The 13,356-nt window shown below is 55.9% G+C and overlaps 1 protein-coding gene across 12 annotated transcripts in view; it reads right to left on the bottom strand.

Moving 5' to 3' along the window:
• TCF3 (transcription factor 3) overlaps positions 1-13,356 on the bottom strand; it is a 67,199-nt gene that overhangs the window by 33,646 nt on the left and 20,197 nt on the right. Inside the window, exon 1 of one of the 12 annotated variants that reach the window (XM_082779968.1) lies at positions 8,779-8,826. The exons of 10 other annotated variants lie outside the window; for them this stretch is intronic. In XM_082779968.1, coding sequence (XP_082636094.1) covers positions 8,779-8,806 — 28 coding nt within the window. In that variant the 5' untranslated portion in view covers positions 8,807-8,826. Of the gene's footprint in view, positions 1-8,778; positions 8,827-13,356 lie in introns of those variants that run through there. One more of the 12 variants, XM_082779969.1, reaches the window with a different exon arrangement.

Below are 13,356 nucleotides of genomic sequence, written 5' to 3'. Positions count from 1 at the left end.
ACCTGCCCCATCCCACACGAGCCGTCCGGGCCCCGGGAGCAGCTCCCCACACAGGAGGGAACCTGCAGCTCTGAAACCAGCGAACTGGTTAAGGAGGCTGTGTGGTTTTCTGCCCCGTTCCCACATCCCAGCAGCAGCCACGTGCGCTCCTTCCCACCCTGTTCTCTGCAGGCTGCTTCAGCCCCCGCGCCCGGGATGCCTGGAGCTGCAAACGCCACGCAGAGATGCTGGCTCTGGCTTCAGTCAATAACCAGAGCCCTGGATTCTACCTGGGAAGCTGTCCTGTCCCTTGAGCCATCGGAGAGCCCCATGGCTTCAGGAGGGGCGCTTCTCAGAGCTCTCCACTCCTTGATCCCAGCACAGCTCCGGGATGCAGCTGGCAGAGAGCAGGGCTGGGTGTTGGATGTCTCCACCATCCAGCCACTGCAGGTCCTTCAACAGGAGCTCAATCCCCAGTAACCCCTTTGCAAGCAAAACCCATGGGGCAGGCAGCGCTCCTCTGAACCCAGGAGACATGCAGGGACACACGAAGTGGGACATCTTGCCCCCGAGACTGCTCGGTTACCATCAGTGCACCAAGACCAAGGGCTTGCTCTTAAACCCTGCACCAAGGCACACCAGGAGGAGCGCACGTAAAGCTGCAAAGCTGTGGTCCAGCGTGTTCAAATGCCTTGAAGATGACTCACTTTTGGCCTCAGAAGAAGGCAGTGGCAGCCCCGTGCTGGGGGACAGTGAGGGACATTGGTGGGGACATCACCGGGGGCCGTTGTGTGGCTCAGGCTGCAGCTGAGCCGGGCTGAGCGCTTCCCTCCCCCTGATGCCTCCACCCTGCCCAGCACAATCTGTCAGCATCAAAGAGCCCTCCTTAATCTGATTCCCATCAAAATACCCTTTATTATTTTTATTTTTTTTAATAAATCTATTAGAAATATTAAGGCCAAGCCCCAGCTCTGGGAGCAGTCGCAGCCCTGGCTTTGCTGGAGGATGGCGATGCCCAAGCACGAGCGAGGTGGCTCTGGTGGCCCTCGTTGCAGCAGGACGGGAATACAGAGCTGGGAATAAAAACCCCACAAGCAAAAGCCCACCAGGGCCACGCTTGTGAACACACCAGCAGGACAGGGGGTGCCCACGCGATGCCCAGCGCCTGCCTCCACCAGAGGTGGGACACTGCGGTGACAGCCACCGGTGCCACCGTAATTTGATTTGAAAGAGAGGTGACAGAAGGCTGCTTGATAAACACTTCCAAATTAAGCGGCTTTGTGTCCTAATCGCTCTGGCGATCAGCCTCACAGCAAAATCTCCACTAAAAGGGATTTGAAATCAATAAAATTAGTCGACTAGTAATTAGCTTTAGTCCCAGTCAAACCAGCAAAGTTGTTTTTCCTGGCGAGGGTTCGCTCCCTGGGCCCACGTGCTGCCGCCCAGTGAGAAACAACAGCACCAACACATCCCAACACTGAGGCATCCTCAGGGAAAGCCCCCCCGGTCACTGGCATGGCCTCGCCAAGGGGAAAACCGGGGTGTTTCGGAGCGGCTGCCTGTTTATTTACCAGCCCCGTCCGCCCCCGAATAGGAAAAAACAGATTTGAATGGGAGGCAGTCGCCGGCTGTTTACAGGACGTTGATTGTGGACGGGACTATACAATTTGTTCACTTCCTTTTCCCGGCGCACGACAAAACAATTCCACCCCCCAGCCCCCACATATATAAAAAAAAAGGGGAAAAAAAAAAAAAAAAAAAAAAGGAAAAAAAAGCAAGAGCAAGCAGGGCTGAACACCTGGAGGGCAGCTCGGGATGCTCGGCGCTGCCAGCCGAAGGGCAGGGAGGGCTCCGTGCTGCTGCCAGGGAAGGAAGCGAGTGCTTTGGTGGGCCCTCCGGATCAGGCCCCCCGTGGAGGGATGGACCCTGCTGGTGCACTGAACGAGGTCACCTCGGAGCCTGCCATAGCAGAACCCTACAGGTTTATGGGGCAGGCCCTTCCCCGTTTATCTTTGTGCCAATGAAAGCACAAGGAATTCAAAACCAAGGTGCACACAGCCATGCCGCACAAGCGCCTGCGCCCCTGCCCTGAGGGGGACGCCTGCTGCTGGCTCCCCCTCCCCAAACGCATGCTCAGGCATAATTTTGACTTAAAAAAAAAAAAAAAAAAAAAAAAAAAAAAAAAGCTGATGCCGCCACTTCCGCGATCATTAATTCCTCCGCTTTGCATCTGCTCTGGCATCTCCTGTGTCGTGTTCTGGTTCAGCAGTTGCTGCATGGTCCACACTCAAGAGTGGAATTTGAGGAAATATTTGGGGCTGGGGAAAAATGGGAGAGGTACCCCAAAGAGAGAGGGGAAAATGATCCATTCCCCATTGGCTTCAGGCAAGGGATGAGTATGGAGACAAAGCAGGAAAGAGAAATTAAATCTGCAGATAAAACAAAGCCAGAAAGGGGAAAAAAAGCCAAGGAGGTATTTTGTACTCACAGTCTTTCGGAAGATGGTCTGCGAGATGTTGCACGTGGTGTTTCCAAACAGAGCTGCATTTGCAGCCCCTGCTGTGGGTTAGGGAAGTGCTTAGCCTGGATTTCTGAGCCCAGGAGTGGCTGCAAGAGCTCTCGCAGGACAGGGCAGGCTCCACGGCAGCCCTGGGCCCAGGATCTGGGGGCTAGGGCGATGTCCCAGGAAGGAGCAGAGAAAGCCAGCAGGCACTGCACCCAGCACAGGGGTAAGGGGTGCCTGGTGCCGAGAGCAGGGACACAGCCCCCGACCCTGTTGGTAACGGGGATGAAGACGAGAGCTTGCCCCCTCCAAGTCGTAATTAAGGAAACAAATCACCTGGGCCAGCCCCACCAAGGCCGTGCAAAACAACGGCGCGATGTGCAGGTGGTGGGAAAACGCTGCACTGTGGCCCTTCTCCTCGGGGGAGAGGCCAAGCTGGATGGGTTCGTTAAGTTAATGACGGCCAACGAGGCGAGGCCAAGGCAGCGAGGCCAGCGGGCCTCCCCCCCAGCCAAGGCACGAAGGCACACCTCCCAGCCCCGGGTAAGGCCAGCAAGATGCCACGGGGAGAAAGAAAACAAACCTGTGACGACAACCAGAGGGAAGAAAATAAACTTTAAAGCTCAAAACACTTCCACCAGCTGTGAAAACAACGGCACAGCAATGACCAAACAAGAGCACAAAGGAGCGGCACGAAAGCGGGACAGATGATAACGGGGCTGGGCCAGGCAGTGCCTTCAGCAGGTCGGCAGCGCGTGGGCCGGTCCCGCTTGTGCCCCTCGCTCCCCCCGTGCCCACCGCCCCATTCTCACTTCACAAGGAGCAGGATGCCGAGCAGGGACAAATCAGGGACAAATCGTGGGGACACATCCAAGAACAATGTTGATTTAAGGCGGGCTGATAACAAGTGTCAGAATTAGCCTGGCTTTGTTAGCACCTTGGATTATGGCGTAATTCAGAGGAACAGCTCTGCTACCCGTGGATGGAGGGGCCCAAAAAGAGGCGACTGCTTCCAGGCAGCTGCTGGCAGCTCTGAGGGTGGTGCAGGGCCAACCTCCAGGCCCCGCTTCCAGCATTAGCCCCCGAGGGGCACATTGCAGGTGTCCCCCCCCCATCCTCCCCACACGTTTTTGTTGAGGACCCCCGGGAACATGCCCCAAAGCTGTGCTCCCAGCGGGACTTTGGAAAACCAGCGGGAAGGAGCGCGGCGCCGGCCATCGGCCTCACTGCCCCTTCGCCTTCCCTGCAGTCTGCTCCCAGGCATGCAAACTTGAAAAAGCATAATAATATTAAATATGGAAACCCAAGGAATGGGGTTATGAGGAGTCCCTGGCCTACACATTGGACTCGTGCCGCTCCAAATCCCCATCTCCAAGCCCCTCTGAGGCCTCCGAGGGCTTCTTGGGAGCAGCAAGCCCACAAGGCAACTTAAACACGAGGACAGCCCCGTAGAGAACTCTTCACGTCCTGCATCACATATATCCGACAACAGCAACATGTCTGCTACCACAAAACAACTTAAATCCAACAGATAGAGGCTTATCTGTGAAGCAAGGGGTTATATCCCGTTAAACAGAAAGCTTTGGGGAGAGAGGAGCGAGAGTAAATCCACATCCTGTTTTTTTCCAGCTCATTTGTTTTACCACAAAGTTGCACACTCATGAAAGATGCAGACACTCGAGACTAACGCACGCATTGTTGTCCGAAGAAAGAATTCATTTTGCTGAGCGTGCACAGCAGCCCGATGCCAGCGGGGAGTGAAATACGATGGCTGCGTGTCCCCCGGGACGCCACGCACTGACCTTTCGGATTTCGCAGACAATCGTGTGCTTTGCATGTACGTACAGATGCTCGCACACCCGGACTATTTTGGTTAGAGGCATTTACCTCTATTTCCGCTCCAATTTGCATCTTTCCAAGTATTGTTTAATTTGCAACGTAAAATAAAATGAGGGTGTCAGAAATGCAATGGGGGCGCTGTCCTTTTGCAGGGGAATATAAATCTTTTCCCACTGGGTCTCCGTTGCTCCCAGAGCAGGAAAATAGGAGCCAGAAGCCCGTTTACTTCCACCTGACCGACTAAAATGTTGCAAGAGAGACATTTCAGATCAAAGGAGAAGACTTTCCTCAGCGATTTCCCTGGGACACGTCCCGAGAGCGGCACCAGCACCGTGTACGTGAGCGCTCCCAGCCCACTGGGCAGGGAGGCCAGAGGTGGTTAAAAATTAGACAAATTTCAGGCCGTTTCCAAATAATGGGGAAATGATGTGGGGGAACGGCCAAACACCCACAATCCCGGTGGCCTCAGTAGTTTACCTGGGAGCCTTCTCTTCGAGGGAAGAGGGCCGGTGGTTAACACCATGTGGCTACCAGCCCAGCGGCCTGCCCTGCGAACTCCCCTGGAGCAAGAGGAAAAAACAGCTCACGTCTGCCCAGGGAGCACGAGCACGTGTGGGCGGGAGGAAGGCAAAGGGGAGGCACGGCTGAGGCCATTTGCTCTGCCCTAGAGGCCGGGGCTGCAATCCTGCGGGGTGCTGGGCAGCCCTGCTCCCCGGCACAGGATGCCCCGGACCGCACAGGATACCGGCGCGGGGCTGGCGAGGAGAGCTAACGTGTTAGCCGAGCCGATGATTCAGCCCACAGGAAGGATCATCTAAGAAGAATTGTTCGACACAATGAGAAAAACTTTCCCAAACAAAGTGTTCTCAACACCACCTGCCTCCTCCGCGGGGCCGAGGCAAGGCCTGAGCTCCAGCTTTTGTTTGCAAATAACTTCAAGACCGCGGTTGCCACAACAGAGGTTCGTCTTTTTTCCCCTTCTCCTTTTCCGAGGGGACACGGCTCAGCGTGGGGCTCACCTCCCAGACCTCCCCCAAAGCACGGCGCTGGGCAGCGCAGCAGCCGCACACCCACTGCATTCGTTCGATGCCAAAACCCAAAAAAGTTCAGGTTGGAGGGCTGTAAGTGGAGGACCGCGACCCTCTGCACCCAAACACCCAGAGCAGGATCCCCAGAGCACACCCACACCCCAGCAGCGCACATGGCACTGGGTCTGGGGGATTAACAGCACGTGGAGCCCACGAGGGGTCCCTTCCAGGCACCAGTTTTTGCAAAATTTAGTCAACACGGCACAGCATGGTGAGATATTTACCTTAAAAACGGTTTAAGGACAGATGTGACCTATTTAGAGCTCTGCCAAATATTTCTGTAATTGAATATACCATCGATTATTTAAATTACATTAAAAAGGGCTGTATTTGATCTACTTGCTACTAAGAAGCACCGTTTCCAAGAACCACGACTTTTTTTTTCCCCTCTTTAACTATAAATACTTCAAGATGTTCACTTGTCCCTTTCCTTGCTAAGAATCCACATCTTTGCATAACCATGCTCCATGCCCCAAATTCCACTTCTGCCCCTAAAGCCAAGAGGACACGTCACGGGAAGAGCTTACCTGAAGAAAGAAACCAGTTTTGTTTTAAGGGCAACACCAGCTTATGGAGCAGAGTCCAAAAGGTGAAGTCTCATCCAGCCTCCTGTCCTCAGGGGAAGCTGTTGGTTTTGGCTGCCCATCAGCCTCAAGAGACTTTATGAAGTCACCTCAGCCAGGGGACATGGAAAAGTTGCTCCAGCACCTCGTGCCCTGGTTCCCTCCATCCACGACACCCACGTCCAAGCAGGGTGTTACCCCAGACCCCCGAGGACAGACTGAGGCACTGGGATGGTGGCTGGTTTTAAACCTACATCTGTCACCTGGCCACGCACATAGGGACCAGCTCAAGGGATGGGACAGGAGGGTGGCACCGCTCCCACCAGCTGTGTCCCACTTAAACCAGCCGTGTGGGTAAGGACGAGCCCACCATGGCACACGGGTGCGTCTGGGCTCCTCCTGCACCCGGCGGGTGGAGGATGTGCCCGTGCCACGAGGACATCCCCGAAGGAGCCAGGGAAGCCGTCCCAACCGTGCCCCCCCCTCTGCAGGGCCCCGCTGCTCCCACCGAGCTCTCCTCTCACAGGGCAGATGGTGCCGGGCTGGGGCGAGGTGCCAGCAGGTGGCACTCCTCGTGTGGCACCGCGCCTCGCGCTCCTGGGACCGAGCAACGCTCCCCGCTCCTGCACGTGCATTTCACACCATTTCCTGGGTGCAACTCGAGCATCGCTTAGCGATGGCCCCTAGGAGCCGGTGTGATCTCTCACGCTAACAGCAATACCCCGAAAATACCCCCCTGCAGCTCCTCAAAGCCCCGTGAGGACCTCAAGGTTTATTCTGACAGGTTTTATTCTGACACTGTCACAGAGCAACATCGCATCATCCAGCTGCGCCGTTCTCTCGCTCTGCCCCGGACAGGCACCAACCCATTGCTCGGGTCGCACGCTGTCTCCCCCAGCCCCAAAAGCACCAGCCTGGCTTTGCACGACCCCCTGAGCCCTTTGGTGCTGCCCACAAACACCCCGCTGTTAGAGGAATGGGCTGGAGACAAAAAGGAACCCATTAGATTATCTCATCTCCCTCTCCTCTACATCGTGTTTGTGTTCTGGTGCTTTTGTCTAGACGAGCGGTAACACTTCTTATCAGGATCGCTGATACAACTGTCAAGCAAAATTCACCATTAGACATTTCTCTGGTAGTTTTCCTAAAGCTGCCTTTTAACTGCAAGAAGCTCAGGGGAATTATTTCCTCCATGAACAGCAAGAGCTGCCCCGGTGCAGAAGTTTTGGGGCCCAAGGGGGGTGACACCAGGGGCTCCCGCTGTGCTGGGTCACCGGTGGCTGCGCAGGAGCCACTGCCCCACAGCTGCACCTGCAAATGCAACTTTGGAAATAATATACACATATAAAAACAGGGAAAAAACAAGCCACCCCTAACCTCTGCAAGGAAAATCCTGCAAATGTGAGTGACCACATGGATCTCTGGCAGGCAGAACCAAGCCGCCTTCGGTTCCTCACTGCACCAGGCTTGAGAGATGGCTCGGGGCATGCGAGGCACTCGCTGCTTTGGAAAGGAAAGGATGCTTTGCCCCACTTTTGTCTTGAGCAAGTTCTGGGGCTCACTGGACTTTCCAGGAGTTGCTGAACGCATAAAACAGCAGGAAACCCAGTGAAAACCAGTTCCCCATTCGGAGCACAAAGTGCCCCAGAAGCCCCCATGACAGGGCCAGGCCAGCAGGGAGGGGAAGAGGAAGATGAAGACCTCGCCGGCTCAGCTGGTTGCAAAACCACAGCTCCACACCTCCCGAGAGCCCCGTCTGCTTCGCCAGGCTGCAGGCTGGAGGGGACAGCCGGCTGCAGGAGCTGCCCCAGCGGAGCCGGGACCCCTTAGCCCTGAGCCAAAATGAGGGAGCAGCCCCCTGCGAGCCTCCCCGCTGCCCTGGGGCGTCGCGGTATAGCACGTGCCCCCGGGTTTGCTGCTCTGTCAAGAGCAAGGAGTGCGTCTGCCTCTCTGGGGACCAGCCTCAGGCAAGCCAAGCCGAGTTCTGCTCCTTCTGCTTGCTCCAGCAGCATCCCCAAAACCTTGGGTGCTCCCCAGCATCCCGACTGCCCCGAAGCACGCAGCGCGCTGCCCTGATAAAACACAAACCCGCACTCGTTTAAAACTCAGAGGTCAGGGTCTCCAAACCAGAGCAAGAGCCCAGACACAGCCCAGCTCGCTTCTGAGCAGTCACTCTTCAGAGAAACTTGTTTCTCTCCTGTTAAGCCCAGATACGCACAAACCACTCAAACTAAAGCAAAACCATCTCCAGGCAGCTGGGCACTGGTTGGATCTGTTCCTAAAACCAGCTGAAATGAAACCATCTCGCAAGCCCCATGCAGAAGGAAAGCCCGCAACCAGGCTGCGTCACAGCCCCGAACCACGCCAGCCCCCTGCTCCAACTGTGGGGCTGAGAAACCCCCAGCCTACAGCGACCTTGTGCTCGAGCCAGCCCCAGCCACCCGCCCTTCTCCTCTCCGTGCCGCCGGCAGCACCTCGCTGCAACAGGTTTTAAGGGTCTCACGTTACGGGGGAAGGCAGGGAAGCAGCACGAAAAGATGAGCAATTCTCATGTGCCACGCATCCTGCTCCCAAAACGGGACCCTGTGTCCTCGAGCAGCGTTAACACCCTCTGCTCCTGCCCCAGAGCGGCACGGCACCCGAAGGAGACCCCTGCGGATCTCCAGCCCACCGCTCGAGCCCACCTGCCTCCAAATCCCTCGAGAGCAGAATCGCAACTGCTGAAAATCACTCCTCCCCACTCCGTCCTCCAAACCCCTGCCAAAAAAGCCCCGGCGCTGCCAGACATCTGTTGGGAAGCACCTACCCCGAAAGAGCCGGCGCGGGGCTGCCATGTCCACGGAGCCGCCGCAGGCTGAGCCCAGCGCCCTGTGCCGGGCGCCCCAGCCCCGCGCTCCTCCCACCGGCCCCGGTCCCTGCCCACTCCTGCCTGCCTTTGTTCAGGGGACTGTGGAGGAGTTCACTCTAAGGACAGGCAAAAGCAGTTAGAAGAAAGTTAGTGGGGTTTATGGAGTGGATTAAGTTTACCAGGGGATTTTACGGTGCGCTGCCCGGGGAGCTCGGAGCAGCTCGGCGGCATCTCCTCCGGAGCAAGCGCCCAGGGAGCCTGGGCACAGCCTGAGAGCACTCAGGGCAATGGGAAGGGCAGGGAAAAACTCACCTAAGTGCCCTGTGCTCTTACCCACAGGCGTTACCTCCTTAACACAAGCCCTTCTAAAGGCCAGGGTTGGGTTTAGCTGCACCCCTGCTCGCAGGGCTCCATCCAAGCCCGCAGAGCAGCTCTGGAGCAGTTGTTTGCCCTCGAACAAAAGCCATCTCCACCCAATCCTGCGTGGCTCTGTTGTGGTGATACAGGGTATTTGTCTGGCACAGCCTTGGTCACTGTTTATTGTCTTGCTTTCCTTTATCTGCAGATCTCAAAGTGTTTTATAAATGTTAAACCTCAAAGCCTCTCCAGGGAACAAAACTGTTTCTAGCTATTGTACATATGGAGAGACTTGCCCAAAAATTAGGGCAGAGCTGGAAATGGAGCAGCAGAGACCAGAGCTGACACAGCCTCTCTTGGCACAATATAAAGCAACACAGATTATCCCTTAAATACCTGTGTGGACAGACACATCTCCAGCTATTAACCCACATGTTGTCGAGCCACCGCTTGGAACAAGCCCTTGGCCTGAAAGCCTCGCGCGCTGGAACACAAAAATCTTTACAACTGGCAATCCAAACCACAACGTCTCACTGAGCTTTCAGTTTTCTTGTTTGGGTCAAAAAGCACCAGCCGTACGGTTTCAACTTTTTAGAAAATTATTTAAAGAAAACAGAACAAAAAACCACAATGCTTTTAAAAATACGAAGCGTGCTGGGGGAGAAGCGCTGTTCTCTATTTTTGAGCTGACCCAGGAGGGCTGGCAGAGGCAGCACGTTGCGTGAGATGCTCGTGCCGGGCTTCTCCTGCCATGTGGCACACGTCCTGCTGTCACAGGGCCCAACTGCAGCCGTTTCACAGCGGGGAGTGTCAGTCCCAGCTCCCCGTCTTTTCACTCCCTTTCTTTTCCGTGCGGTTCAGTCAAAAGGAACCTGAGGAGCAGCAGGAAGCACAAATTCAGGGCCATCCAGGCTCGGCTCTCCCAGTGCTCCAGGGAAATGCTGCGGTGATGGGATGGGAATCACACCAGTGCTATACTCAAGGGATCGCTGCCTGGAGCATCCAGCTACGGGACAAAACTGAAACAGCCAGGCAGGTGGGATGGGCAAGAGCCAGTGCAGGAGTGCCCTGGTTTGGGGAACAAGAGTTCAGAAACCTCAGCCTACCGAGGATGAGAAGCGTGAGGCAGCCTCGCGGCAGCCTCCTCCCAGATTCTCCTCGAGCTCCGGTGCAACCCCAAATTCCCCTGCCTGGGCTGTAAAGGCTTTGGGATGAGCTCCTACAAATAGCAAGTGCCTGGCCCAAAGGACCTCTGGTTTCAGCTGCTACAAGAAATGTAGCTCTGGAGAGGACCCCAGAAGTTTGCTGTGAACACATGGCTCTGACAGCGGTTCTCCAAGATGCCTCAATTCCCAGCCCTTCAGAGAGCATCACCCCAGCCCCGAGCCCAGGACCCTATGGGTCTGACCCACACCTAGTGCTCTGCACAAAACGAAACCTGGAAAAGCTGAAGGGGCTACGAAGAGCACACAAAAACCCTACGGGACAGAATTCAAGGCCCATTTGCCAATCCAAGCTGCTCACATCCAAGCACCGTGCCCATTTGGACAAGCTTCGTGCTTCTAGGCAGCTTCTGGAAAGCCAAAGCCAGAGGAACACCTCTGTGCCATCCACCCCCAAATTCAGAGGCAGGTCTACGGCCAGCCCCTTCCACTGCTCCCCTGGGGCCCTGCCCAGGAAGGCCCCGAGGCAGCTCCTGCCGGTGGGGAGAAGACAAGCACGGTGCTCGTAGGCACCTCGGCTAGAAACAGCGGCTTAAAAATAAACGAGGGCTCAGTTTTGAGTTCTGAGCTAACAGAAACCGAGAGGACTTCTGCAGGATCTCTGCTGACCACAAGGCAGCCAGGACTTCTTCTTCAGCTGTTTCGCCCCCAGACTACTTCTGCAGGACGGGGCTGCAGCCGCTCCAGCCTCGGGGCTGCTCCGTGCGTCACGGCCCAGGAGGCGACGAAGGAAAGGCGCCGGGCACGGCACTGTCAGGGCACCTTGGGGCATCTTGCCCAGCCAGGAGGAGAACTGGACTAGAACAAATCCCCTTCCACCCTGGCTTCAAGGAAGAAGACCGAAAGAGCCCCTGGCTGCTTGGGTGAGGATCCACTGCCGTTGGGTCCCTGTGGTGTCATGTACCCATGGAGCGGACCCTGGGTGCTGCTCCCCAGGGAAGCTCAACCTGAGGCTCCTTCCAGAAGGGTCGGATGGGCAGAGTTCACCAAACCACCCACCCTGCCCTTTTCTATCTGTTTCACACACCTTCACCCACAGATTGCCAGGGAAGGGCTTAATTGGGGCCGTGATGACTGCTGAGCCTTGCAATATAGGCAGTGAATAAACTGCAGGCAGAGCAACAAAAAGGAGGAGGAGAGGAAGTAGGAGAGCTCCAAAACTTGGGGCAAAAACCAACACACACACACACAATTTTTCCTTTCTCTCTGCATAAACACCCAACGGCCATGGGCTGGGTTACTCAGAGCCAGAAGAAACAGCGTTGTGACACGGCACGAGGGGCAACCCTGGCGTCTGCCACACATTGTGCTGCGCATATCGTGCCAGTGCCAGCGGGCAGGTGCGAGGACAGGAGCACAGGGCCCGCTTCTCTCACGTCCCTGGGGCTGACTGCATGGAAGTGGCTTATGCCCCGTGCAGTGGGCTGAGGGAAGATCCCTGCAGTGCCCCAGCAAACGCCTGGGGCAGGTGGGACTGGGACAAAGCTGAGCTGAAACGTTCCCCTGCCACCGGAGGCCTGGACCAGAGCAGCTCCGCACCCGAGTGGCACGGTGTCCTGAGGACAACCACAGCACAAGGTCACCGCGAGCCTTTCATCCTGCACGCAGACAGCAGCTCGTGCTCCTGTTAACAGTACAGCCAGAGCCTCACATCTGGGGACTCCTGCCTCGGTCCCAGCACTGGGGATGCTGGCTCCAGACCCAGTGAGCTCCCCAGATGTGCTGCAGGCCTGCTGGAGCACATTCCTCCGCTTTTCCGAGGAAAACCCTGCTTTTAGGGTTAAAGCAACACCGGTAGTGGGATTGTCAGCGGCACAAATGCACAATCAGGAGGGGAAGATGTGGGGGGAAAGCATCCAACTGGCGAATATAATACTTGGAAGGAAAAGCAGATTTTTAAAAAAATAAAAAATGAGGGGGTGGTAAAAAAAAAATCTCAGGAAGTCATCTAGTCATTCCTGCTCTTTGCTGAAACAATAGACTCGGGATGCTGGCTAAGTTATAAATAATCCTGCTGGCTACACAACACAAATACAAGACGGGAGCGGGGTAACTATCGCTCCATGGAAAGTGACTCACCACCTTCGTGCCGCAGACCCAAAGAAGGGCAAACACCACAGCCTTGGGGCAGGCTCTGCCGCTGGGACCCCGGTGCTTCGGGAGCCCAAACCCACGTGGCCCCGAGCCGTGGGCGCCCTTCGTTGCGGCGAGGCTCTCAGCGAGTTGAAGCGCAGAGCGCGGGCTGGTGCCGAGGGCCCGAGGGCAAGAGAGGGCTCAAATTGGGGAAAATAATGGGAAGCCACCAACTCCGCAACATCCTTCTCTTTTTTAGAAAGGAAGTTGCCTCTGCGAGATGACTTCACTGGGCTGCTGGTGCCCGCTTCCCAAACCTCTCCTCCGCCACCCGGGAGCGAACACACAGACCAGAGGAGCCAACGCGCACCGGCTCCTGCGGCACAGGGAGAGGCTCGTGCCCGGACAAACCCTGGGGAAGGGGAGGCACGCGAGGGTCCCTGCCCTGAACACACCGCTGGGGGACACACACAGCCCCTGCCATCTCTTGCTCCTACTAGGGAAGGCCCAACTTTTTGGGGAGCCAGGGACAGCCCTGCAGCTGCTCCAGGTCCACGCGTGACCCTGGGAGGGAGCACGCGGCGCCCGCAGCCTTGTACCAGGACCAGGGCGCTGCAGGCACGGCCACGGTAGCAGGGAGCTCTGGTGCCAAGAGTAACTGAGAAAGAGAAAGATCTTCCCAACGAGAAACTTGGATAATTTGGAAGTGACATAGATTCTCACTTATGAAAAAAAAAAAAAAAAAAGCAACTGTTCAAAAAGAGCTTCCTGACTTGTTATTCCATTACCCAAATCTGGAAATGTAATCATATTAGTTCAGCTGCATTAACACAACTGAAAAAAACAAAACAAAACAAAACAAACAAACAAAAAAAAAACACAA

The sequence above is a fragment of the Aythya marila genome (assembly GCF_965140915.1).
Source record: "Aythya marila genome assembly, chromosome: 27".
Lineage (NCBI taxonomy): Eukaryota > Metazoa > Chordata > Aves > Anseriformes > Anatidae > Aythya > Aythya marila.
Note: the sequence above shows the minus strand (reverse complement) of the source record. Positions and strands in the feature narration are given on the sequence as shown.